The sequence below is a fragment of the Chrysemys picta genome, chromosome 3 (assembly GCF_011386835.1).
Source record: "Chrysemys picta bellii isolate R12L10 chromosome 3, ASM1138683v2, whole genome shotgun sequence".
Classification (NCBI taxonomy): Eukaryota; Metazoa; Chordata; order Testudines; family Emydidae; genus Chrysemys; species Chrysemys picta.
In genome coordinates, this window is record NC_088793.1 from 142,161,207 (window position 1) to 142,188,544 (window position 27,338).

The 27,338-nt window shown below is 40.6% G+C and overlaps 1 protein-coding gene across 5 annotated transcripts in view; it reads left to right on the top strand.

Moving 5' to 3' along the window:
- The window catches only part of SLC30A6 (solute carrier family 30 member 6), a 44,509-nt gene that overhangs the window by 200 nt on the left and 16,971 nt on the right, over positions 1–27,338 (top strand). Inside the window, exons 2-8 of one of the 5 annotated variants that reach the window (XM_065589191.1) lie at positions 12,191–12,277; positions 14,011–14,095; positions 15,132–15,174; positions 23,081–23,146; positions 24,033–24,113; positions 24,729–24,796; positions 25,907–25,942. Coding sequence is in view for 4 of the 5 variants with exons in the window: in XM_042848415.2 (XP_042704349.1) it covers positions 8,729–8,731; positions 12,191–12,277; positions 14,011–14,095; positions 15,132–15,174; positions 23,081–23,146; positions 24,033–24,113; positions 25,907–25,942 (401 nt within the window). In the remaining variant the exon portion in view is untranslated. Of the gene's footprint in view, positions 1–8,532; positions 8,732–12,190; positions 12,278–14,010; positions 14,096–15,131; positions 15,175–23,080; positions 23,147–24,032; positions 24,114–24,728; positions 24,797–25,906; positions 25,943–27,338 lie in introns of all 5 variants that reach the window. The other 4 variants (XM_042848415.2, XM_008174232.4, XM_065589190.1 and 1 more) reach the window with 4 other exon arrangements.

The following is a 27,338-nucleotide window of genomic DNA, read 5'->3' on the forward strand; positions in this document are numbered from 1 at the left end:
CGGGCTAGGGTGTCGCTGCCCGCGCGCTCGGGGTCCGGCCGCGCGGGGCTGGCGCTGCCAGGCTGCGAACTCCACCTCCTCGGCCTCCCATGAGCTCCTGGCCGCGACCCCCGGCCTGGGAGACGTGGCTGCTGTGGGCTGGGTCCCTGGAGCGCGCACGCTGAGAGCTGCCTGGCCCCGCTCCGCCGGCCCGCGAACCTCAGAGCCCCTCTGTGCCCGACCCGCCGCCGGCAGCTGCGACGCTGGTACCTGCCCTTGGCTGTGTTGTAGGGGCCGTGAAAAGGGCAGGTACCAGCAGCTGTACTGCTACCGCCTGAGGGGGTCTGCGCTGCATGGCACAGCTGTGGTGTGGGTACTTGTTACAGCCAGGGAAGGGGCGACACTGTTCACAGCCCTGAGCGGTATAACTAGGTTGACCTAAGTTTTAGGTGAAGACCAGGCCTGTCTCATTGAATGAACCAGGGGCTTTATATGCGAAGCCACTGCTAAACATAAGCAGACCTAGCAATTGCTTAGGGCGCCAAGCAGCTCAAGGGAGCCCCCTGTTAATTATTAGTGTGTGTTGTGTGGAGGGCCTCCCCCAAATATTCCTGCTTAGAGCCCCCAGTGGGCTAGCACCGGCACTGTCTGCATGCACTGGAAGCCATCAGTGGATGGCCTGCTGAGGCATGGCAAAGTCAGCCCTGGTGCATTACTGGAAGGGGGGTGGCAAAGGAAGGAGCAAATGAAAGGAGTGTAGCTGGTGGGGAAGAGAGGTGTGTGTGGGGGGGCATGGTTAGGGAGCAGAGGGCTGCCTAGGCCCCTGCTGTGGTCCAGTGTTAATGGTTTGTCAGGGACTTATAAATAATGCTGTGGGTTTGTCATGGATTCTGTGACTTCTGCAGCTGGGGCATTCTCTGGCCACCGCGTCGTCCCCAGCCCCACTCCTCCTCTCCCCGGCAGCAGAATTTGGGTATGGGAGGAGGTTGGGGCACATGATGGAGTTAGGTGGACTCTGGGTGGCACTTACTTGGGGGGCTCCCCAGAAGTTGTGACAACCCCCTCACTAGGCGAAGGCGTGGCCAGGCAGCTCTGCATGCTGCCTCCGCCCAGAGCGCTGGCTTCGCAGCTCCCGTTGGCTGGGAACTGTGGCCGATGGGAGTTGTGTGGGTGGTGCCTGCAGGCGGAGGCAGCCATGCCTCTGCCTAGCAGCTGAGCAAGGGGAATGTTGCTGCTTCTGGGGAGCCTCCCAGATAAGCACTGCCCAGAGCCCCACCTCACCCCCCTTGCATGTCCCTATCCCCTCCCACAGCCAAACTCTGCTGCTGCTGAGGGGAGAGGTATGGAGCCAGGTAGGGAGCCTGATGGCCCTGTCAACCCCCCACCCCCTGCATCAAGGGTCCTGGGTCATGTGCCCTCCCACCCCCCGGTTTTAGTCAGGTGTATTTAGTAAAAGTCATGGGCTGTGATTTTTTTTGTTTACTGTCTGTGACCTGTCCATGACTTTTACTGAAAATACCCGTGACTAAAATGTAGCCTTACTTATAAGCTGTTTATTCTGCACTGGACAACTTGCCACTGAATCTGTTTCTTGCTACAGAGTTATGCTTCACACTCCAAGCATTTATTAAGTATATAATGTCAAACATTATTTTAAAGAGTGTTATTTAGATTCAATGTCAAGCACTCAAGAGTTAGGCAACTGTGATAACAACAAAGAGTCTGGTGGCACCTTAAAGACTAACAGATTTATTTGGGCATAAGCTTTCGTGAGTAAAAACCTCACTTCTTCGGATGCATAGAGTGAAAGCTACAGATGCAGGCATTATATACAGACACATGGAGAGCAGGGAGTTACTTCACAAGTGGCGAACCAGTGTTGACAAGGCCAATTCAATCAGGGTGGATGTAGTCCACTCCCAATAATAGATGAGGAGGTGTCAATTCCAGGAGAGGAAAAGCTGCTTCTGTAGTGAGCCAGCCACTCCCAATCCCTATTCAAGCCCAGATTAATGGTGTTGAATTTGCAAATGAATTTTAGTTCTGCTGTTTCTCTTTGAAGTCTGTTTCTGAAGTTTTTTTGTTCAATGACAGTGACTTTTAAATCTGTGATAGAATGACCAGGGAGATTGAAGTGTTCACTTACTGGCTTGTGTATGTTACCATTCCTGATGTCCGATTTGTGTCCATTTATTCTTTTGCGGAGGGACTATCCGGTTTGGCCAATGTACATGGCAGAGGGGCATTGCTGGCACATGATGGCATATATGACATTAGTGGATGTGCAGGTGAATGAGCCCCTGATGGTGTGGCTGATGTGGTTGGGTCCTCTGATGCTGTTGCCAGAGTAGATATGGGGACAGAGTAGGCAACGAGGTTTGCTACAGGGATAGGTTCCTGGGTTGGTGTTTCTGTGGTGTGGTGTGTAGTTGCTGGTGAGTATTTGCTTCAGGTTGGGGGGTTGTCTGTAAGCAAGGACTGGCCTGCCTCCCAAGGTCTGTGAGAGTGAGGGATCATTTTCCAGGATAGGTTGTAGGTCGTGGATAATGCGCTGGAGAGGTTTTAGCTGGGGGCTGTATGTGATGGCCAGTAACTCCCTGCTCTCCATGTGTCTGTATATAATGCCTGCATCTGTAGCTTTCACTCTATGCATCCGAAGAAGTGAGGTTTTTACTCACGAAAGCTTATGCCCAAATAAATCTGTTAGTCTTTAAGGTGCCACCAGACTCTTTGTTGTTTTTGTAGATACAGACTAACACGGCTACCCCCTGATACTTGGCAACTGTGATAGTGTTTCCTATACACCCTGAATTCTGCCCTCTCTTGTATCCATGTCCTACACTGAATGAGGAAAGAAAAATGTGACAGTGGTTTTTATTAAATGATCATATGGACAAAAGAGGTAAGTTAGGGTTGTATGGGCAATAGAGTATTTGGCATTGCTTAACTTTTCAGTGCTTGACTTTGAAATTCGAGTAGCATTGTTTTAATGTAGTTTTGTGTATGTGACTTTATAGGCTTTTTTTAAAGGAAGATGATGATAAATTCTCTAATGTACAGTTCTAACTCCCTCATCATGCGTCATCAATTGGGCTTGAATCCTCAGCTTTCAGGGTTGAAGCACAGACTTCTGCCACTTGAGCTGCAGAACTAAGTATGCCAGCTGCAGGAAAAAGAAATCTATTAAAACTGAGGGAGAATGGTGGTTGTTATCATGTGCTGGATCTGGATGAGTAGTTGAGGGAAGCCCAGAAATGGTGTGGATTTTTTTTTTTTTTTTGTAGAGGATTTCCTACCTCATGTACCCCCCTATTAGGGAGGTGAGCCACTGGAGCCATGTGTTGTAGCAAGGGGTGGAGGGAGAAGGAGAGGGAACCTAGCTCCTCTTCTCCTTCTCCCACTCTCCAATCTAGCTACTTCTCCAATAGCTCCCAGGTATTCCTGGTGTATGGTGTCAGAGTAGCAGCCGTGTTAGTCTGTATCCACAAAAAGAACAGGAGTACTTGTGGCACCTTAGAGACTAACAAATTTATAAGCTAATACTGTATAACATTACCTCTTGCTGTCAAATGATTCTGTCTTTAAGAAATCTGGAGCTTTTCCTAATGACTATCTCTCTTTTACGATACTTTAAAAATGTATGAGCTTTACTCAAGCTGGAGTGGAGTACCTTCTCACATTAGAACGTCCGATGTAAATCATAACGGAAACCGTACACATTCCTACCTTTCTTTTAGTATGAAAAGAGCTCCAAGTTGTGCCAGAACTGTGGAAGCAAATACTGCTAGTACTTCAAATCTCTCAAACCTGAAATTTGAGAAATAAGTTAAGAACACTGGACAATATATTAATAGGGTTTTTATTTTAGTCTGTGGGGAGAAAGCAGGAGACCTTCTACTCTAACTCTTTCCAGGAGGGCAGATGGAAATGAATCTGAAGTTTTAGGGAGGAGTAATTATTTTCAAGTTCCTTTAGGCCAACAATCCATATAATATGGATAGTTAACTGATTGGAGAGCCACAGGAAATTCTCACTATAATCCCCACCATAGAATTAAGCAATTTACCTCTCTCTCCATCCCTATCCTAGGACTTTTTTCTTTAGATTCTCAATACCTGTGTCTCCTTGATTTATGAGATACTATAGATGTTTATTTGACAATCAATGTGCCTATGTACCACAACAATGGGCAAACTATACATTATTGAACAAATACAGTGCAATAAGTTAATGGGAATGGAGTCAAAAATTCTCACTGATTATAAAGACATTTTAGCATGCATACGCACATACAGATTTTTATAAATAGGAACTTTCTAGAAACACATCTAATATACTTGCAAGTATTTTTCATGGCACATTAAATAATTAGTACTGTATTATTAGTAAGGCCCTACTTGAATTGCGGCATTATCAAAAAATTGTGGCTGAGTTGCCACAAAAATAAAGTTCATTATTACTTTTCCGCAATCTTCTGCTGTCAACAGCCACCCGGGGGTCAGAGCAGAGGCCTGGGGCTGAGAGCAGGGACTTGGGTTCCCGCTCTCAGCTCTGGGGCAGTCAGGGCTCCCACTGTCAGCCCCACGCACGACAGGGCTCCTGCTTTCAAAATTGCAGTGGAAGCCTAATATTGCAGAATCCGCAATTTCTGCAATATCGCAAGTTAAGTAGGGCCTTAATTATTAGTGCTTACCCAAATGAATAGGCTGGGCTGGGCTTCTTCATCATTACCCAGTAGCTTATTAGGCATGTTATCAAACTAAAATCAAAAAGGAGGAGGCCGATATTAGGATAATCAACTATTACAATCTAAATAGTTTATAGATTAAATGTACCGTGCATGCCCCCTGCACCTAAGAGCATAAAGGGCAAAGTATCTGCAAATGACCTTCAGTACCCGTTTACTGCCTATGGCAGGGAGACAAAACAAGTAGTGTCTGCCTGCTACCTAGTGCTAGAATCTGTTTCTCATAGTCAGTTAATTCCCATTTAATTACTTCTCTTGTTTGTTTTATTGGTGCAAAAATAAATATAAGATTTTGCCTCAGCACTTTGTACCCCTTTCTTGACTTAAAATGGCTGATTGAAAGCCCTTGGGCTTTACCCAGGCCCATCCTGTGACACTCATTCCATGTATGCAAGGCTATAGTTGTTGCTTTTTTTTCATCTCAGTGAGAGCCATGTGCCAGGCTGCTGCTCAGTATAGCATTCCTTTATGATCAGGACAAGAAAATCAGGGGTATTTGCCTGAAACTATTTGTACCAAAGGGGTTTAAATCAACCTCAGTGTCTCTGCCAGATAATGCTGGTGACCACCAGCTACCGGCATCAGAACTAACAAAAGAAACATTAACAGTACCAGCTGATCTAATGTTAGAGGACATAATGTCCCTAGCACCTCACTTCGAACTGATGACACTATATTTGGCACTGGTATGTACCTTTGTCCTCACAGTGCTGACATGGCCTCAAAGATGTGTTGCATTTGGAGGAAGCCTAGTTGTCTTCTCCATCACTGGGACATGGCTTCTTTTCACTTTCCAGCGGGGAACCTTTTCCTCTCTGTTCACACACATCAGGAAAAGGCCTCTCTACGAACCAGGGTGCACTCACTTCAGCGCCCTGACTCATCTGCCTCAGACATGGCAATAGCCAAGTCACCAGAACCAGCTTCATCCCTGCAGTGCTCCACTTTGACCATACTGGGCATACTCAGGACCTCCATTTAAAGCACCCAGGAGTCTGTCTCCCTCTTATCATTCAAGAAAATGCAGAAGGTCATGCTGTCCTGCATCAATGTCCAGGCCTCTGTCTGGAGGCAGAGAGGAACAAGAACAGCTTGCAGAGGTGGAACAGGCAGGTCTTGAGCCTCCTGAACCACGCTCTTCATCTCCTGCCAGAAAACCTATCATTATCTTCCAGTGAGATGGTCTCTTTGGCTCCTGTATCAGCTTCAGATGATTATAAAGCCTTCCAGAGTTCTTTCATATAGTTAATACCCTTGAGATAAAGACCTTAGTGATAGAGCACATTCTTCTGCTCCTGCCAGACATGCATTACAAGACATCTTAGAACCAAAACCCTATGGCGTGCACCAGCAACACTGCCTCCAACTGCTAAAGGAACAGAAAAGTATCAGGTACTTCTAAAGGGGTTTGAATTATAGTACCCCACTCCCCCAACACTAGGTTTATTAATGATTTCTCTAATCTGCAATCCAAGGTCACTCCTAAATAGAAGGACCCAAAGAAATTAGATCTCTTTGGAAGAAAGGCTTACTTGTAGAAAAGCCATTATTGCTTATATTTGGTAGTGGTGAAGCGATCTCTATGAAACCATGGATGCCTCAGACATGGCAGGTAGGTCGCTGGCCATTGTGGTAATCATACATAGAACATTGTGATTACAGGTCTCTGGCATTCATAGGGAGATGCAGAATACAATTGAGGACTTGCCCTTTGCAGGTACTGACTCATTCAACACACAGTCCAATGAGGTGTTATAGTCCCCAGAGGACTCCAGGGCCACACTTCACTCACTGGACATCTGCACCTTTGGGTCAGATTGCAAGCCCTTTAGATACCAATGGCAAACTAAACAGAAGGCATCCAGCTACACTTAACAAGGGTCTTCTGAGTACTCACTTACCAAGAAACCAAGATTATTTCAAAGGAAGCCATCATCCTTTGTTGTTCATTCTGCATCTGCTTCTTGGCAGTTGGTTGACACAAGAATTAAGCCAACACACACATCAGATGAACTATCCCCAAACCTTGTCTTCAGATGACAGTTTTCTTTCTTCCATCAGGTTTGGACTAGAGCAACACATGACAGATGGGTGCTGGAAGTTGTCTCCCATGGATATCCCATCCAGTTTCAGTCCTTGCTTCCTCCCCAATCCCTTCCCAGTCTATCTTTAGGACCTTTCTCATAAAAAAATTAGCTAAAAGTGTCTTCCCTGCTTCACCTCGAACAAGGGTTCTTAAACTGGGGGTCATGACCCCTTAGGGGGTCGCAATGTGGTTACATAGGGGTCGCAAGCTGTCAGCTCTGTGGGGCTGATAGCCCCAAGCCCCCATTAAATTAAATTACCCCTCCCCATTTTTAATTTATAAGGGGGGATCACGCTCAGGGGCTGCTTGTGTGAAAGGGGTCACCAATGCAAAAAGTTTGAAAACGACTGACCTAGAAGTTGTAGACGAGTTATATCTGGAGTACAAGGGAAGAGGCTTCTATTCCTGATATTTCTTTATTCTGAAAATGAATGGGGTTCTTTGTCCTGTTCTAGACCTGTCAAAACTACAAATATATACATTGTGTCAAATTCAGGATAGTAACATTTGCCTCAATCCTTCCTTTTCATACTGCTCAAGGCTGGTTTGTGGCTGTTGACCTCCAAGACATGCATTTGCATATTCCAATCCATCTGGCCCTCACAAAGTATCTGTGGTACACAGTAGGACCCAATCATTACTAGTATATGGTGCTACCGTTTGGTCTCTTCACATCACCAAGAGTTTCCACTGTGGTGGCAGCTCACTTGAGACAAGGCATTTGTGTCTACCTATATCTAGATGATGGGCTGATCAAAGGTAGATCTCATCAGTAAGTTGCCACAGCATTGAAATGCCCTTCACCTGTTCAAGCAATTGGGTCTCATAATTTTTCATAATTCACCATATCTCATACAAGACTTAGTAGGAACCTTAACTGAATCCAATTTGGAGAACACACATCATCCCGAGGAGAGATTTTGCTCTCCAGATGACCCTCACCAATATCAAAATGAATCCATCACCTACAGTAAGAACTTGCCTCAGATGTCTAGGTCACATGTCAGCTTGCCCATAGCCAGACTTCATCTACGTCCATTACAAAGTTGACTAAGATCAGTGTATCACCTCCAAGAGGCATCAAATGAGGGTATGCGAGTTGTGGTCCCAGCTCATATGCTGTCATTGCACTGGTGGTCAGACCCCACCAGTGTGCACAAGGGAGCACCTCTCTTCACACCACCTCCTATAAAGATGCTGAATGCCAATTCATCAGAGAGACAGATGCACACCTGGACTACCCCCGATAGTCCCAAAAGGACATGACTCTACATATAAATGTTCTAGAATTTGAGTGATCAGATTAGTTTGCATAGAATTCCAATTTGTTCTACAGCATTCCACCGTGACCCTCTGTACCTATGTTCATCCCTTTTACAAAATTGTTAAATTTTGTACAAAGTATACCGTGTAAGATGATATTTGAAAACTCATGATTTGCTGATCATAATTGTCCTGGTAAAATATGTGGCAACATTGTATGTAAAGATATAAGATTCTACTGTATAAAATTATGAAGAAATGTCCCAACGTGTTCTGGAGGGCAGTCAGAAACAAGTTCCCCAGAGATAAAAGGTTAGCCAGTGCCTCAGCCAGGTGTCAACTAGATCAGTGGACCACCACCTTAAGTGGCTACTCTTTGGCAGGAGAGAGGGTGTGGGCAAAAAAAAAAAAATCTATGTTTTGACAAAGAAGCAGCTTAAGGTTCCTGGCCACACAGCTGTCTCCTGAACATCAGCTGGAGATCATTCTTGCGCACAAGAAAGGGCTATAAGACGAGAGGGCAGAAGCTGCAAATCATCTCTCCCTTGCGCTCTTCCCCTGGCATCATCATCATCTGAAGAACAAAGGAAGCACTATTGGACTAGGGGAGACATCCTGACTGAAAGAGATTCAGCCAGTAAGACTGCTGGAACATGGTATGAGAGAGACCTTTGCTTGGTATTCACTTAGCTTGTTAAGTTAGTTGCGTTTTACCAATTATTTCCTTGTAACCAATTCTGACTTGTATGCCTCATTACTTGTAGTCACTTAAAACCTATCTTTCTTTAGTTAATACATTTTGTTTTATCTAAACCAATGTGTTTGGATTGAAGTGTTTGGGAAACTCTGTTTAGGATAACAAGATTTGTGCAAATCATTTTCTATTAATGAAATGACAGACTTTATACGAGCTTGTATTGTCTAGGAGGGTTCTGGACAGTACACCTCTACCCCGATATAAAGCGACCGATATAACATTAATTCGGATATAACGCGGTTTCACCTATAACGCGGTAAGATTTTTTTGGCTCCTGAGGACAGCATTATATCGGGGTAGAGGTGTACAAGATGCACGTTTCTGGGGGAAAGTCTGGGACTGGGAATTTGCTGGTGTTTCCCTGCAGTGTAATTCATGAGTGACTGGTTATAGCACTCATACAGTGTAGTTGGGAGTAATATACATGCTGGAGGCTGAGAAAGCAAGACAGGAGTGGTTGCTTTCACAGTGAAGCAGTGTAAAAGGCACCCCAGTTTGGAGAATTAAAGGGACATAGTTGTCCACCAGTCCAGACTAGGTAATGTCACATCCACTGTGCAGATTTTCATATACAACACATCTGCAATGAATTATGTAACAAGCAAGGAGATGGCATTACGTATGTAACTTGATTGCCTCCTGGCAACAACAACAGGTTTACTCCAGTAGCTCTCCATCTTAGCACACAATCCATCAGCAACCATGAATGGTCTCTGAAGAATTCTTCAATCACCACAATATTTCACCAGTGAGGAAATCCCATTACAGACTTGTTTGCCACCAACACTAAATCTTGTGCCCCAGGGAGTCATGCACCTGGGATCCTTGCAGGACACGATATCTTTTTCATACCATGGGATCAGGGTCTCATGTATGCATTTCCACAGATTCCCCTGATACCCAGGGTGATACAGCATATCAGATGGGATGCAGCCACACTGATCATCCTGATTGTTCCTTATTAGTGGAGACCATTCTGGTTAACATGATTTCAGAATATCTACTCAGCTTCGGAAGGCTCTTCCAGACGGTCTAGACATAATAGCATAGAACCAAGAAAAATACAGTCCAGGCATAATAGCACAGAACCAAATAGTTCATCCAGACCTGAGATTTCTGTATCTGACAGCCTGGATGTTGACTGGTTGCATGGTATGACTGTTCACTATTGCATCAAAATATTTGACTACCGGGCAGAAAGTTCTCCACGAGGAAAACCTACCATATATACTCGTTCATAAGCTGAATTTTTTTTTAGTAAAAAAGGGAAGCACCAGAGAAGGGGGTCGGCTTATGAACGGGTATAGAGAGGGGAGAGGTGGGACACAGCCCCTCCCCCCAACAGAGGGAGCAAGGAGAGGCAGTACAGCCAGCAGAGACAGAAGGGAAGAGGTGGGGCCAGAGTCTCTCCGCTTCTGGCCACGCTGCTCTCCCCCCAGCCTCCAAAGCAGCTGCAGCTCCGGGGCTGGCAGGCTGCAGGCGTGCCACTCAGCCCTGCCCCCCAGAGCAGGCTGTGGCTGCCCGATTCAGCCCGCCAGAGCATGCTGCGGCTGTGCAGCCCAGTCTGGCCCACTGGAGCAGGCTGCGGCTCCGCTGCCCAGCCTGCCGGAGCAGCTCCAGCCAGGTCAGAGATGCCCTTCCCAGATAAGGTGGAAGGGATGGGATGGGGAGAGTGTGGGGCCACCAGGCTAAGGGTGGGGTCATGGGGGGTGGGGTGGTCACAGGGGTTACTCCCCTGACTCCCAGCTTCTTCCTCCCCCCCCCCCCCCCCCCCCAAGAAAAATTTCCCCACCAGTTGCTGTCCTGGCCCATCAGGGTAAGCCGCTGGCGTGCCAGGACACTTTGTTTACTTAGGTTTACCTGCGTGCCTGCGGATGCTCGAGGTAAACAAACCATCTCGGCCTGCCAGCGGCTTATCCTGATGGCCTGGGAGCCAAAGTTTGCTGACCCCTGAATTATAGGGTTGGCTTATCAACGGGTTATAAAATGTTTCCATTTTTACTTATCCATCTTGGGGGGGTCGGCTTATAAATGAACCGGCTTATGATCAAGTATGTACAGTATTCTTCTAAATGGAAAAGATTTTCAGTTTGGGCAGCCTATCATATCTGTGGCCCATTGAAAACCCCTAAAATTGATTACATTTAGGTTTGGCAGAATTCTATATTTATATTTTTATAATTTTAAATTTTCACAGTTGTGCAAAATTATGGTTTTGGGCACTTTTTTCTATTTTTATCAGTTGAAATTTTCACAGTTGTAGGAAGTTTGGAGTGGAGGACTAAGACAATGAGGGACGGTTTAGCCAGCAAGTTGAGAGACTATTTTCTTCATTTGGATTAGTTCATTCAAAGTTGAGAAATTGATTAGGAATTGAAAAAGTAAGAGAGCGTTTTTCCCCTCACTCTCTTCCAGTCTATGAATTAATAACCAATTGGAAAGGGATGAGATCTGCTAATTCTAACTTGAAGGGCATAGGACCGGATTTTCAAGGCAAGCTAGGCCTAGTGGGATTTTCCTATCTCCATTGTTAGGCACCTAAAGACTTTCGGAAGTGTGGCCCATGATGACCAGAAACAATCCATCACTTTACTAATGACAGTTTAATTCATTTGTTTAATAAATCAATTTTAAATGAAAAACATACTTAAACTCTTTTTTCTTATAGTTTTAACGAAAAACAATTATAAATGCTGTTTTTGTATATTTTAAAATGAATTTGAATTCTAATTTCCATTCAAATGCCGTTTGACACAAATCCAGAATAAAACATTTTCTAGTAAATAAGATGTTAGTCACCATTTTCTAACGTAATAAAAATGTAAAAATTAAGAATCTGAATAAATGTATGTGAAGCTGTATAATTCCTTAAATATATAGTGTATCCTCCATGCTAGCATAAAGATATTTGGTTGCATATCAACGTTTTAATGGTTTAGAAAAATAACTAAAACACAAATGCAAACAAGAATAAACTCAGTGATTTAAACCAAGATTTCCTATGTGCTGATTTAAATCATGTTTTAAACCACTTATATAAATTCTTTGATGTAAATCAGCCCACTGTGCTGAGCGGGGTAGAAAAGATTATAAGGAAAAAAATTGGGGAAGGGTTGACAAGAGCTCAGTGATTTTGCTGCTTGCTCCTTTGATTGTGGCATCTCCCTAACCTTACTCATTATTATCCATGATGTTGCTTCTTTGATGAGGAATATGAAGATAGTCAACATTTACCAGAAAGCAGTGTATATTCAGTTGATTACAAAGGAGCTACAGTAGTTCCTAGGAATAAAAATAAGAAGGGAACATAAAAATGGTTTGAACAAGAAGAAAACTAATTTTCCTTTTTTTTTTAAAGGGGACAATACATCTATTCCGCAAATCACAAAGAACTATAGCTAGCAAGTTAACACAGGAATTTAGGTTGGTAGCAGCTGATCGAAGGGTAAGTTAATTTTTAAAATGGATTACAAATGTAATTTAATTGTGATTATGCCTAAATGATTAGTATACTAACTTTTCAGATAAATATCTTTTTACCCTTTCCTAGCTATGCTTTCAAAAGTAGTTTAGTAGACATTTTAATTTATATTTTAAGTTAAACATTCATTTGGGTTCATGGCCTTGTACTTAAGTGTGTGTTGAAGTAATCACAGAACTTGAAAAATGGCCGAAAATATATCTGAAGAATGGTAGGAGAACAATTTAAGAATTAGTGAAGTACATACTGTTTTACAGATGGCCTACATAGTAGTAATCTGCTTTACTCCACTATTAGCTGCACCTGCGTTGTTTTCACTGAGCTTATTGTAAAATTTAATTACTTTCTAATTTATGTGGTGTCCATTGCCATTGATTCTGAGTGCCTCACGTTTGAATTTTAAATCAAATATGTGATGCTCATAAAGCCTTATGGAACAGATAAAACATACTTGGCAGTTAAAGGCTCTATCCAACTCCAATTTCTTTAAGGTAGAAATGAATTAGGACCTCTGTCCTGAAAAAACAACAATGAAAAAGGCCATAAGGATTGTTCTGTACATGGTATCTTGATAAGATTCAAACCCATCGAGAGAGAATTTTAAAGTAGCTTTGCAAAACTGTCATAAAAATTTACCACCGTAGTTACAAAATCTGTATACCTGCTGTTTACCTTGATGAATGATTATAATGAAAAACCATGTGATATTTGATTTGTCATGAAACTGAATTAAACACTCCTGGTGAGTGAAATTTTGCAAGGCTGCTTTGAATTGTTTAATTAAAATAGGGCTAAATCCTGGATTTCTTCCTCAGACAAAATTTCCAGTATAGTGGGGGGAAAGGAGTTTTGCCTCTGTGAAGAGTGCTGGATTCGACCCCCTACTACTTTTTTTTTTTTTTTTTTTTTTTTTTTTTTTTTAATTAAACTTAAAATGTAGAGTCTGTTCTCCCCTGTCTCTCTGTCCCATTAATGTTCAATTAGAATGGTTTTCCCCCACTCCACTGTTATCCGTATCAGCAGTACTCAGTTTACAAGTAAAAATGCTCTTACTGACTGCCTGACCTGCAAACTCAGCCTGGGATCTGAGAGTCAAGCTGGGTTGTTTCTTATTCATCATCACTAGGAGTAAATGTTCTGCAGGCTAAATTAGGTCCATATTTACACCTGTGCAGCCCTACTGTCTTCAGTTTCAGCCCCAAGTGACACTAGTGCAGCCCATTGGCTACAAAGGCGATGCACAGGTGAAAAGGAACGTCTTAGACAATGTACATGAAGGAATAGCTTCCAGCTCTCTTTTAGCTCTGTTGTTTCTCCACAGTTAATAGGAGTAACGCTATAATATATTTTTATCACTAAGTAAGCAGGTGTGTACTTTACACAGATCTGCAAGTAAAAAGGTGGCATTTTTACATAGTTAATTTTCAGAGTAGAATTGTATTTTAAGGCTGATGTTCCGTGATGCATATACCATGATGCTGTTGAAAGTGAGTTGTCAGGTTGCCCATAAAGTTAGCAAAGCGAGGTGAGGGTGTTTAATAGTTTATTTCAAAATAAACCTTTTTTTTTGGGGGGGGGGGGGGGAACACTACATGTGTAATGAAGTATTGCAGATTTTTTTAATCAAGCCAGGCATATTTTATCATATTTTGTCTTTTAAGCCAAATGGTTACTCATGTAATTACTTTTATTAACAGTCCTGGAAGATCTTGCTGTTTGGTGCAATTAATTTAATATGCACCGGTTTCCTGCTTATGTGGTGCAGCTCTACTAACAGTATAGGTATGTTCTGTTCTTGTATCTAAATAATTATCTGTTGTTGAGTTTTAATTTATTGCAATGCCAGCATAATAAACAAGCAGGGCCCTGAGTATAATGGAATTATACAGTTGTGCAGCTGGCCTCTGCATAATCCGTTTAGGAGAACGCCCTTTCTGCAAGGCTTAGGAACTGCACGTGGCCAGTGAATTCTTCAAGGTACTCACTGTTCCCACAACTGCTTCTGATGCTGCTGCTTTCCTTGCCAGTCCTTCTCTCAGAGCTTCCTTCACGCAGAGGTTAGAATCTTAGCACTAGTCCTTCAAACCTTTGCTCAAGTCAGTAGTCCAATTGACTTCAATGGAGACCCTCCCATCCAATTGTGATGTAGTGGCAGTGGCGTCTCCTTAAATCCATGTGTATTCTGCCCTGTATTCCCCAGCCAGCCCTACAATGTGTGTCCTGGTTGTGCATACAATACATTCCCATGTATCTGCAATGCAGATACAGTGCCTATATTTTCACTATGTGGTGCAGTTCTAATCTTATTTCAGTTTGAAAAAATGATTATGAAAACATTGCTCTAGTTCCTATCTTAGCTAAACCAGTTCACCCATCCCTTTATTGTAATACATACACAGGCACTGTTACTGTTGGGATGGAAACCTTAACTGAGAATTTCCTGATTTTTTCCATGTTTAAATTCCCAACCTTAACTATTCATGATTAGATGCTCATCAATGACTAAATACTTCAATATTTTACATGGTTTCACAGAACTAGTTTTGTGTTAAGCAACTTGTTTTTAAATGAAATATTGGCGTAGTTAGTACTATGTATTACAGACAGAAAAATACAAAAACACTTTTAAGACGTACATTTTCATACTCTGAGATAAGTTATGTTTTCAGCAAAGAGAATTTGTGCAGATAGAAAAAGATAATAGCTGTGTCAGAGAGACATTGAGGGACACATAATTTTTGAAGGCAAAATCACATATAGCGTTCTTTGTTGCTTATAATGTAAAGTGTGTTAAGTGTTTAAAATGTTGTTTTCACAGCTTTAACTGCCTATACTTACCTGACCATCTTTAATCTTTTCAGGTACGTTTTTTTAAATCTGATCCTACAAATTATCAATACTTGTAAGAATATTCTTTTTACTAAATTTGAAATAGGGTAAAAATAGCATGAATAAATATTATGTTCCAACTATAGAGTTATTCATGACTTTTCATAAAAACATGGAAGAACTGATTAGTTGGTTTAACAATGTTTTAGATTAAGTGTATATAAGATTGTGACAAATAGTACATAAACTTAGAAGAAAACGGTGACTAATATCACAGCTCTGATGAGAACAATTTAAAAATGTCAACTATGTTTAGATTTCTGTACACAGCTGCTTGACATTATAACAAAGTAAATTGAAAACAAAATCCACACTCTGTGCCGAACTAGTATCTCTTAAAATTTTTTGAGTCAACCAATTAACCACAACCAGTTCCACAAGTATCATTTGTAAAATTTGTTTTAGCTTTAGGGTGGGGGAAGTGATTTTTAGTTTTACTTCTGTTTTAAGGGCCAGATGCTACAAACACCTTGACTTCAACAAGACTGCTAGTTTTTGTAAAATTAAGCATGTGTAAGCATTGTAGACTCTTGACCGTATTTACTGATTTCTGATCTCTATTCCTGAAGAATGGGTGGTAAATCTGTAGTTCATTTTCTCACTAGGTATAATTCATATCAATTCAGTTCATTAAAAGAAAAACTGGATCACTCTTAAAAAAATATATTTGTATATTGGTGATGACCTAAGATTACTAAAGGTTGAAGTCTGCTGGAAAATGTCTGAGAGACTAACAATATCTTGTATTGTCCTGAACAAACCTTATGGAAATAAGATAAACTTTATTGAATTAGGATTAATACTTTTGGGGTACATTGTATTAAAACTGCAATTGTGTATGGGTTATTGTGGCATTGTATTACTCCTGGGAGAATTCTGTGCCAAAAATTTAAAAATTCTGTGCACAATATTTTAAAATTTTGCATATTTTATTGGTCAGTTTCAATTATTTTGGTAATTTATTTCAAAATACCTGTCAGCAAGTATATCTGGAAGATTCTCCCAGGAGTAGAGAGTTAAAGAAACCCTTACAAGAACCCAGTTCCTGTTTCTCTGTTATGGTTTTGTTGGGTGCTTCCATCTGAGTGTGTCACATGTGCCAGCTAGACATATCTTGGGGGGGGGGGGGGGGGCGCGAACTCTCTCCCACCAGTCTTTTAGTCGATTCTTGTTTATTTGCCCTGCCCCCTTAGGATTACTATATTTCAAGTTCCCAAATAGAGGACACTGCTGGGAGGGGGGGTACAGTTTGGGGGTGCTGGAGGGGGCATTTGTGGGGTGCTGGAGGGGTCTGTGTGTAGTGCGAGGGAGTATTTGGGGGAGTGTCAGAGGAGGGGATTTGGGGGATGCTGGAGGGAGCTACATGGAGCGCCTCCCCCCCCCTCCCCCCAGCCCAGATGCCTGCATCTCCTCCCCCAGAGCCCAGCTGCAGGCTACGTTCTGTGCAGCTTTGTTACTGTCCCACCAGGCAGAGATTATCCATACCTACTGATACGGAGTGGGTGCATAATTTAAAGTTTCGTCCATCCCCGGAACAGCTCGAGTCACATGCGTCCCTCCCCCCGCCGTCCCCTCCCCCCAGCAGACCCTCCCCTTTTGACCCTCAGTCTCCCCTCCTGGAAAGCAGTGGCCCCTCCCTGCAGCTCCTAGCTGTTGTTCCTGCCTTTTCCCATGGGGCACAGCTTGCCAGCTCTTGGAGCTGCTGTGCAGGGAGGCCTGGCCGCACCATGTGACTGAGCGGGGCCAGCAAACCCGGGAACCGTAGCCGCCCACATCTCTTGCGCAGGCACACTGCAAGTTGGGGAACCAGGCTCCGTTGGGTCCAGTGCTCCTAGTGGCAACCAGCAGCTATGCAGCACCAGATTTTTCAAGGAAAAAATGAAATTCTGCTTATAACATTAATTCTGCACAAATACTGCATTATGCAGTGGCACAGAACTTCCTCGTGAGTAAATTGTTTGTAGTACCTTCTTTAGTAGGATGGTGGAATGCTAATGTACTTCCTTCTTTATCAACCCCCTGAAGCCACCTTCCCTTCACCCCCTGGAGAGAGATACATATACTAGTGCAAACTGGATTCTGCACAGACCAACAGACAAAGAAAGGGTTTGTGAATAAATAGTCTGGTTATAAACTGGCTCATGGTCTTCTTCCTAATCCAGCAAACAGACAGGACCCATGTTCCACAGAGGGCCCCGGTTTTTAGGGTACGGTTGGGAACACTGGGTGATGGTTCTGAGCTGATGCAGTGATGAACTGGTAACCACAAGGATTCCCTTAGGGTGGGGTTTGAAGGATTTACTCTGCCAGAATTCTTGTTAGTAGGGGTTAATTCTGGTAAGCTTATTAGTAGTTTTTTTAATTGTTTTTAATGTTTTTCTCTATAATGCTTTTTACCTTAAGAATGAAATAGGCTTGCATAGAAAGAACTGTGTGATACTTATAACTTTAGCAATTATACTGCTAAACATCTCTGAAGAGAAAGGAAGCAGGTATCCTTAGGCAATCTTTCTGTGCTGGGAATAACCCATTCAATAATTACAACAAGGAGTCTGGTGGCACCTTAAAGACTAACGGAATGTTAGTCTTTAAGGTGCTACCAGACTCCTTGTTGTTTTTGTAGATACAGACTAACACGGCTACCCCCTGATACTTGACACCATTCAATAATTGTGCAGCCTGGAAATACCCTGGTCAGAAGGGAGAGAGATGCTGGTCTACACCGAAGGGAGGTGATGGCCAGGGGAGCTGGAACCCTGAGGGTAGGTGCCCTTGCTGGACCACTGCGGGGGAAAATACAGATGCAGTTGCCCTGAACTGCAACAGTTTCATTTAAGGAACTTGGAATTAGTACATAAATCATCCAGAATCTTTGAAGTGAGCAAGGCTATGAACTTTGGTAGAATAATTTAGTTGTACTTCTCTTGTAATTTGAGGTAAATAGAAAAAAGAAAGCTTTGTGTACTGTTTTCTTATGAGACTGCAGTAGAAGGTTTTGTTTTTTATTTAGCTTTTTGTGAAGTAGCATAATTACAAGCTTATGCCCTTCCATTAATGTAGATACTGTTTTGTATCAGATAGCATACAGTATTGAAATTTTTACTATAGTTATATTTTTTTCCACTTTCGAACAGACAGAAAACCACAAACCTTTTGCTAATATGAAGAAAACATTTGAACAAATGTGCATGACATTTGTTGGTGCTGCCATCTAAAATGTGCAGCTTGTTGGAAAAAATAAGCTGATCCAATGAGTATTATGTAATAGGCAAGTTAAAGTTTTATATATGGAACACACAATATCTATGAAAAAACTTGTGGTTTAGCCATTTTAGGTTTAGCAAGGGAAATGATGTGACTTAATCATTGCATACTTATCGTATGCATATTATGGATGTTACCTGATTGCTAGCAAAACATTTATAAATCACAACAACATGCATGCAAGAATGGCAGTTGGGATGCAAAATGTCTTGGTCAAGACTTTATATTAAAATAAGTTCTAGTCTCTGACCAAGTTATTGTGATAACACTTGAATATCTAAATCTGTCAGTTACTTCTCATAAAATTACTGTACCAACTCAGTTGAAATTTCTTTTTTTTTTTGAATCAGCTCAGAATAAATTTATTTCACTCTAGGGAAGGCTTTTTAAGGAAAAGCTGTTGGGCCACTTTTGAGTTACCTGAATGTTAATTTTAAGAAAAATCCCCTTTTAGTTATTACTAAACACAGCTTTATTTTGAGACTTCAAACTCTGTGTGTACTATACACATCCAGAATGAAACTGCTAATCTGTAAGAAAACTCGAACTTTGGAAATATTATTGTTTGTGAATAGTGTGCCAAGTGTGCACAAAATATTATTTCCTTAATTTTGGGAACATACCGAAGTGGAATGCCCTGAATATTGGTATATCAGAGATGATGGGAAGGATGTGGACTTGAAGAATTTTCTAATTATCTCACAGCAAATTCTTTACACAGGTTTGATCTCTTGCTCGGTGTGAGCAATGTTCAATATTTTTGCTGCAAAAATAATTTCCTCACTTTCAATTTGTGACCTGCACGATGGCTTATAACAAATTAAAATTTTACTTCAGAAGTAAATTCAAGTGCTCTGGATATGGCCAGTATTACAAGGAATGAAAACAGGCTGAAGTTCTGTGAGCAAAGGGTAATGCTAAACATCAATATATTACATTGTGCGGCTGGGTCTGTTTGTTATGGGATAAGTTCTGTGTCCATTAACTTTTTCAGTAATGATCTGGAAGAAAGGGGTACAAGTGTGCTGTATAAATTCACAGATGGCACTAATTTGAGATGTGTTGCAAGTAGCATTCCAAACAAAAATAATCAAAAGGCATCTGCAGAGGAGAAATGTGGCAGGAAAGAGGATTCATCTTGGAAAAATTCAAGTTTAATACATCAGGGAGAAAATAATCTGAATCACACATACTTAGTAAGAGGTAGAAAAATAGTAAGAGAGACCTGAGAATGATAGTGGATAGCCTAATAGGTATGAGCTTTGAGTGAGTGCTACAGCCAAAAAAGCCAGTTTGATTTGGAGCTGTATACACAGAGGTGCCACAGTATGGAACAGGGAGGTAGTAATTCCTCTTGCATTGCTCCGAGACCCATGCCTAGCATGTTGCATTCAGTTCTAGGTACTTCAGTAACAGGAAGATATAAACAAATTGGAAGGACTTCAGAGAAGAGCAATAAAACTTAGTAACTGGAGGTTACTAGTTCAATATTTCTTCTTAAACAGTTTATTTAGATAACTATAGTGGGGACATGATCACTGTCTACAAATACCTAAAAGGTGTAAACACTAGAGAGGTAGAAAAATTATTTGGGTTGGTTCAAGGTGTTAAAACAAATAGTAAAGGAAAATTTGGCCCAGTACTGAGGAATGGCCTTCCTAGTGGTAAGATTTGCCTTTAAAATAGTCTTCAAAGGAAAGTGGTGGAAACTATTACATGTTTCCTTTTAACATGGTGCTTTAAACAGTGATCAGTAAGACTGTAAAATTAGCAAGGGAGTGGAGGTGGTAATACGTCATGCATTATGTGAAAAAGTAAATCTTTACTGTGATATAGTACAAGCACCTCACTGCAGAAGGAAATACTGTGGTAAAAACAATACTTTGGAACAATATTTGATTACTTTTTTAATGGTGTCTGCTGATCATTCCTATATAGTAGCAGACACGATTGGGCCATAACCTAAACCCAAATAAAAAACCTCAGAACACTGGAGAAGTTTGGATTCAGATCTGAAATTTATAACTTGGATCCACACTAATGTGTGATATAATATGTGAACAAATGGAAATCTGTATAATAGTAAGAGGAGGCTTTTATTCATTAATAAATTTAATCCAAATAACAAGTGTGTGAACATTTTAAAAAATATGAAGAACAAAGCAGTATGTTTTTATGTAATGTGGCTGTCATATGTAGACTGATTTCTGAAGTGTCTGAAATATTAGTTTCTGAATCCTAGAATACCTTAGCTGTCTTAGTCTCAGTAAATTAGATTTTCAGAAAGCCTTTGACAAGGTCCCTCACCAAAGGCTCTTAAGCAAAATAAGCAGTCATGGGATAAGCGGGAAGGTTCTCTCATGGATTGGTAACTGGTTAAAAGATAGGAAACAAAGGGTAGGAATAAATGGTCAGTTTTCAGAATGGAGAGAGGTAAATAGTGGTGTCCCCCAGGGATCTGTACTGGGCCCAGTCCTATTTAACATATTCATAAATGATCTGGAAAAAGGGGTAAACAGTGAGGTGGCAAAATTTGCAGATGATACAAAACTATTCAAGATAGTTAAGTCCGAGGCAGACTGCGAAGAGCTACAAAAGGATCTCACAAAACTGGGTGACTGGGCAACAAAATGGCAGATGAAATTTAATGTTGATAAATGCAAAGTAATGCACATTGGAAAACATAATCCTAACTATCCATATACAATGATGGGTCTAAATTAGCTGTTACCACTCAAGAAAGAGTTCTTGGAGTCATTGTGGATAGTTCTCTGAAATCATCCACTCAAACTGCAGTGGCAGTCAAAAAAGCGAACAGAATGTTGGGAATAATCAAGAAAGGGATAGATAATAAGACAGAAAATATCATATTGCCTCTAGATAAATACATGGTATACCCACACCTTGAATAATGAGTACAGATGTGGTCGCCCCATTTCAAAAAAGATATATTGGAATTGGAAAAGGTTCAGAAAAGGGCAACAAAAATGATTAGGGGTATAGAACGGCTTTCGTATGAGGAGAGACTAATAAGACTGGGACTTTTCAGATTGGAAAAGAGGCGACGAAGGGGGGGATATGATAGAGGTCTATAAAATTATGAGTGGTAGAGAGAAAGTAAATAAGGAAGTGTTATTTACTCCTCATAATACAAGAACAAGGGGCCACCAAATGAAATTAATAGCAGGTTTAAAACAAACACAAGAAAGTATTTTTTCACGCAACGCACTGTCAACCTATGGAACTCCTTGCCAGAGGGTGTTGTGAAGGCCAGTACTATAATGGAGTTCAAAAGGGAGCTAGATAGATTCATGGAAGATAGGTCCATCAATGGCTATTAGCTAGGATGGGCAGGAATGGTGTCCCTAGCCTCTGTTTGCCAGAAGCTGGGATTGGGTGACAGGGCATGGATCACTGATAACCTGTCTGTTCATTCCCTTTGTGGCACCTGCCATTGGCCACTGTCAGAGGACAGGATACTGGGCTTGATGGACCTTTGCTCTGACCCAGTATGGTCGTTCTTATGTTCTTAAAAGGATTGGCTTCTTCAGGACTCTGGAACAGGTTAGACTGTGCCTCCTCACTATTTATAGAGTGACAACAGTGTACTAATTTTCTTCATTCAAAATTAAACTTTTCTAAGTTAGTGTACTGTTGATCTAACTTCCAGTTCTCAAACCGTGCACTTTTGGATATTGAACACCTTTATTTTTAGCAATGAGCCATTGGGTGCCATGAGAGTCACTGGACATGGTTGGCCCCAGTAAATCAAACTGAAATGGATTGTTTTTCCATTAGTAGCAGTAATTACTGTCCATAATACAGTTGGTCTTAGACTCAAGAGGATGCTTGAGTCATGAGGAAGACAGGCCATTGAGATTATGCCACCATCTTTGGCCTTACAGCCTAGAGGCTTTAAATTATTTCAATTTAACAAAGTGTTAAGATTTTTTTAACTTCACCCTATTTAAAAGCATGCAGCTTTATTAAAAAGGAATTCAAGTAAAGCAAATGGATTAAAGGAGAAACCTTCTCAGTGCAGCAAAAGACCAATGGAAAACCTTTGCTTATTAACTCCTATTTGCATGTTTCTCTGTTGCCCTCTAGTTCACCTTCAAAAGAATTTTTAGGGCACAAAGAGACTAAACTTTACCTTCTTTTTTTTTATAGGAACTTCAGTGGAAAATATATATTGCATTTGGAGTTGTGATAACCTTATTGTAGTCTGAATGATGCTGGGTATTGGGGGAAGGTTGATGGTGACCCCTTGTAATTACAGTACACCCTTTGATCTTTTATGTCACGAGGTTATCACTGATATAAGGGATTGTATTGACTATAGCTCCATTATAACTCATTAGCTCTCCTCATAAAACATACACCAGAGGTCAGGTCCATAGTCCAAATGCAGACAGAACTTCCACTAAATTCTAACTTCCACTAAATCCTCGCTAGCCTAAAGATTGCCGGACTGGGTCCAAAGAGTAATTGAAGTCTTATGGAAACGTTCAGATTAAGGGTGTATTCTGAAAGTTAAAATACATTTAATCTATAAACTATTTAGATTGTAATAGTTGATTATCCTAATATCGGCCTCCTCCTTTTTGATTTTAGTTTGATAACATGCCTAATAAGCTACTGGGTAATGATGAAGAAGCCCAGCCCAGCCTATTCATTTGGGTAAGCACTAATAATTAAGGCCCTACTTAACTTGCGATATTGCAGAAATTGCGGATTCTGCAATATTAGGCTTCCACTGCAATTTTGAAAGCAGGAGCCCTGTCATGCGTGGGGCTGACAGTGGGAGCCCTGACTGCCCCAGAGCTGAGAGCGGGAACCCAAGTCCCTGCTCTCAGCCCCAGGCCTCTGCTCTGACCCCCGGGTGGCTGTTGACAGCAGAAGATTGCGGAAAAGTAATAATGAACTTTATTTTTGTGGCAACTCAGCCACAATTTTTTGATAATTCCGCAATTCAAGTAGGGCCTTACTAATAATACAGTACTAATTATTTAATGTGCCATGAAAAATACTTGCAAGTATATTAGATGTGTTTCTAGAAAGTTCCTATTTATAAAAATCTGTATGTGCGTATGCATGCTAAAATGTCTTTATAATCAGTGAGAATTTTTGACTCCATTCCCATTAACTTATTGCACTGTATTTGTTCAATAATGTATAGTTTGCCCATTGTTGTGGTACATAGGCACATTGATTGTCAAATAAACATCTATAGTATCTCATAAATCAAGGAGACACAGGTATTGAGAATCTAAAGAAAAAAGTCCTAGGATAGGGATGGAGAGAGAGGTAAATTGCTTAATTCTATGGTGGGGATTATAGTGAGAATTTCCTGTGGCTCTCCAATCAGTTAACTATCCATATTATATGGATTGTTGGCCTAAAGGAACTTGAAAATAATTACTCCTCCCTAAAACTTCAGATTCATTTCCATCTGCCCTCCTGGAAAGAGTTAGAGTAGAAGGTCTCCTGCTTTCTCCCCACAGACTAAAATGAAAACCCTATTAATATATTGTCCAGTGTTCTTAACTTATTTCTCAAATTTCAGGTTTGAGAGATTTGAAGTACTAGCAGTATTTGCTTCCACAGTTCTGGCACAACTTGGAGCTCTTTTCATACTAAAAGAAAGGTAGGAATGTGTACTGTTTCCGTTATGATTTACATCTGACGTTCTAATGTGAGAAGGTACTCCACTCCAGCTTGAGTAAAGCTCATACATTTTTAAAGTATTGTAAAAGAAAGATAGTCATTAGGAAAAGCTCCAGATTTCTTAAAGACAGAATCATTTGACAGCAAGAGGTAATGTTATACAGTATTAGCTTATAAATTTGTTAGTCTCTAAGGTGCCACAGGTACTCCTGTTCTTTTTGCGGATACAGACTAACACGGCTGCTACTCTGAAACCGAGTATTAGCTTATGTTGCTGATTTGTATTGTTTACTGTTTACGTGAACTATAGGAAAATTGTAAATGTGATTAAAGGAAAAACTTAAATGGTCCTACTAATTGCATATTCCAGGTACTCTATTAAGGACTTAATAAGTAAGTCAGTACATTTTACCATATAGTTTGATCACGGAGATTAATGAAGCAATGCTGAAAATACATAATTTTGTGCAGTTATTTAACTTCAATATTTTCAAGTGTTTATCTGTTAAATAGCACCATATTTATGATCTAAAGCACTTTAATAATAGAAGTTGTAGTTAATTTATGGGTTTGTCTATTTTTTTTTTATCTTAAGCTCCTATTTTATCAATCCATCCAAATTTGCTCCATATTGATACTTGACCTACAAACAGTTAGTTCCAGGTACAAAATTTATTTTAGTCTATTCTTTGCAGTTTATTTTTGATTAATAAATTAAGCACATCAGAGAGAAATAATAGTTTATTAGTTTCAGGTGCTTAGCTTTAAAACTTTTTTAGAAGCCATTAAAAATTATGATTTTTTACATCTGTAGATTGCCTCTAGTGCATACAAACCAACTGTGTTTTTCTTTTAAATGCCTACCGCTGTATTAACGACCTAACAGTGCCATTGATCTTGTGAATCATTGGCACCATGCCATGGATTGATCTTTGATAAAGAGGCAGTTTCAGAGCTATGTAAGGTCTCCAGATGTAACACAGAATTTGCTTGCCTTTGTAAGTTTACATGTTGAGAGCGTCTTCAGAACTGTTGCATTCCTATTGGCTTTAGTGGAACTGATGGCAGCTGAGCACCTTACAAAATCATCCCCTCTTTATATGGGTATGGTCTTTCCAAGTCAGGTTTAATTTCTTCCTACTCAAACATGGTTTAAAATATTGTCACCTTTTCACATATTCATTTGAAGTGGAAGAGGGACCCTTTAATGGTCTTTTTGGCAGGATTAAATTTTTAGACTACTCTTAATAGTCGGATGCCCAGCATAGCCTTGAGTTTCTCCTGTGATGGCAATTTCAGCTCATCCGAGACAGTATGCTCTCTTGCCTTACTTGTATATTACTGTTTTCTAATACTTAGCCCAGATTTTCTCTGCTACAGTTGAAGATTAATTCTTTGTTACTGTTTGTTGACTGAGGAGAATAACTGATCTATGTCCTCATTATAACATCCTTTTTATTTAGAGGGTTACTCTATCTATCCTTGTTTGACCTTTCTCTAATGGTAAATTATACCCTGTTTCAGTTTGGTGCCAAGCATATTGGAATAATTACTTCATGTGTTGTCATAAAAATGACATTCTTATCCATACATCTCAAAACAGCGTTTGCCATTTTTGCGTTGTTGAAGCATTTAATATGGCATCCTGTATCCCACTCGTTACATTTATTTGTGGGTTTAGGTGCCCGCAACTGAAAATCTTTCCTTTATATAGTTAGTTTTTAAAATATCATTTAATAAACACAACTAAAATTGACAATTTATTTCTTGTAGTACAGAACGGTTTCTGGAACAACCTGAGATACACACGTAAGATTGGATTTTTATATATGAAACTATAATTTTTTGTCAGTTTACTTCTGTTTCTAATTCTTTATCTAGTACAAAGTAAGAGTGACTTGGCTTATCTAGTATTAAACTGTTTTCAGTACATTGATATTTCTGTGTTCCAAACTGCATGCAAGCCATGTGGTAATAACTTTCAATCTATGGCGTGCATTTACAGATTAGTCTACATGAGCCCATAAATAGTCAGATAGTTGAAGAGCAGTTACATATTTGTTCCCTGTAGCTTAGTGCTTCTATTAATTATTTTTAGGGCTGTCGATTAATCGCAGTTAACTCACGTGATTAACTCAAAAATTAATCACGACTAATCACAGTTTTAATCACACTATTAAACAATAGAATATCAATTGACATGTATTAAATATTTTTGGATGTTTTTCTACATTTTTCAAATATATTGATTTAAATTACAACACAACACAGTGTAAACTGCTCACTTTATATTATTTTTTATTACAAATAATTGCACTGTAAAAAATTATAAATGAGTATTTTTCAGTTCACCTCATACAAGTACTGTAGTGCAGTCTCTTTTTATCATGAAAGTGCAACTTACAAATGTAGATTTTTTTTTTGTTACATAACTGCACTCAAAAACAAAACAATGCAAAACTTTAGAGCCTACAAGTCCACTCAGTCCTACTTTTTGTTCAGCCAATCGCTAAGACAAACATGTTTGTTAACAACATTTACGGGAGATAATGTTGTCCACTTCTTATTTACAGTATCACCAGAAAGTGAGAACAGGCGTTCACCTGGCACTTTTGTAGCTGACATTGCAAGGTATTTACATGCCAGATATGCTAAACATTCATATGCCCCTTTATGCTTCGGCCACCATTCCAGAGGACATGCTTTCATGCTGATGACACTCATTTTAAAAAAAAAGTGCATTAATGAAATTTATGACTGAAGTCCTTGGGCATGAATTGAATGTTTCCAGCTATGTTTTACCCGCATTCTGCCATATATTTCATGTTGTAGTAGTCTCGCATGATGACTCAGCACATGTTGTTCGTTTTAAGAACACTTTCGCTGCAGATTTGACAAAACGCAAAGAAGGTACCAATGTGAGATTTCTAAAGATAGGTACAGTACTCAACCCAAGGTTTAAGAATCCGAAGTACCTTCCAAAATCTGAGAGGGATGATGTGTGGAACATGCTTTCAGAAGTCTTAAAAGAGCAACACTCCGATGCAGAAACTACAGAACCCTAACCACCAAAAAGAAAATCAACCTTCTGCTGGTGGCATCTGACTCAGATGATGAAAATGAACGTGTCAGTCTGCACTGCTTTGGATTGTTATCGAGCAGAACCTGTCATCAGCAAGGATACATGTCCTCTGGAATGGTGCAT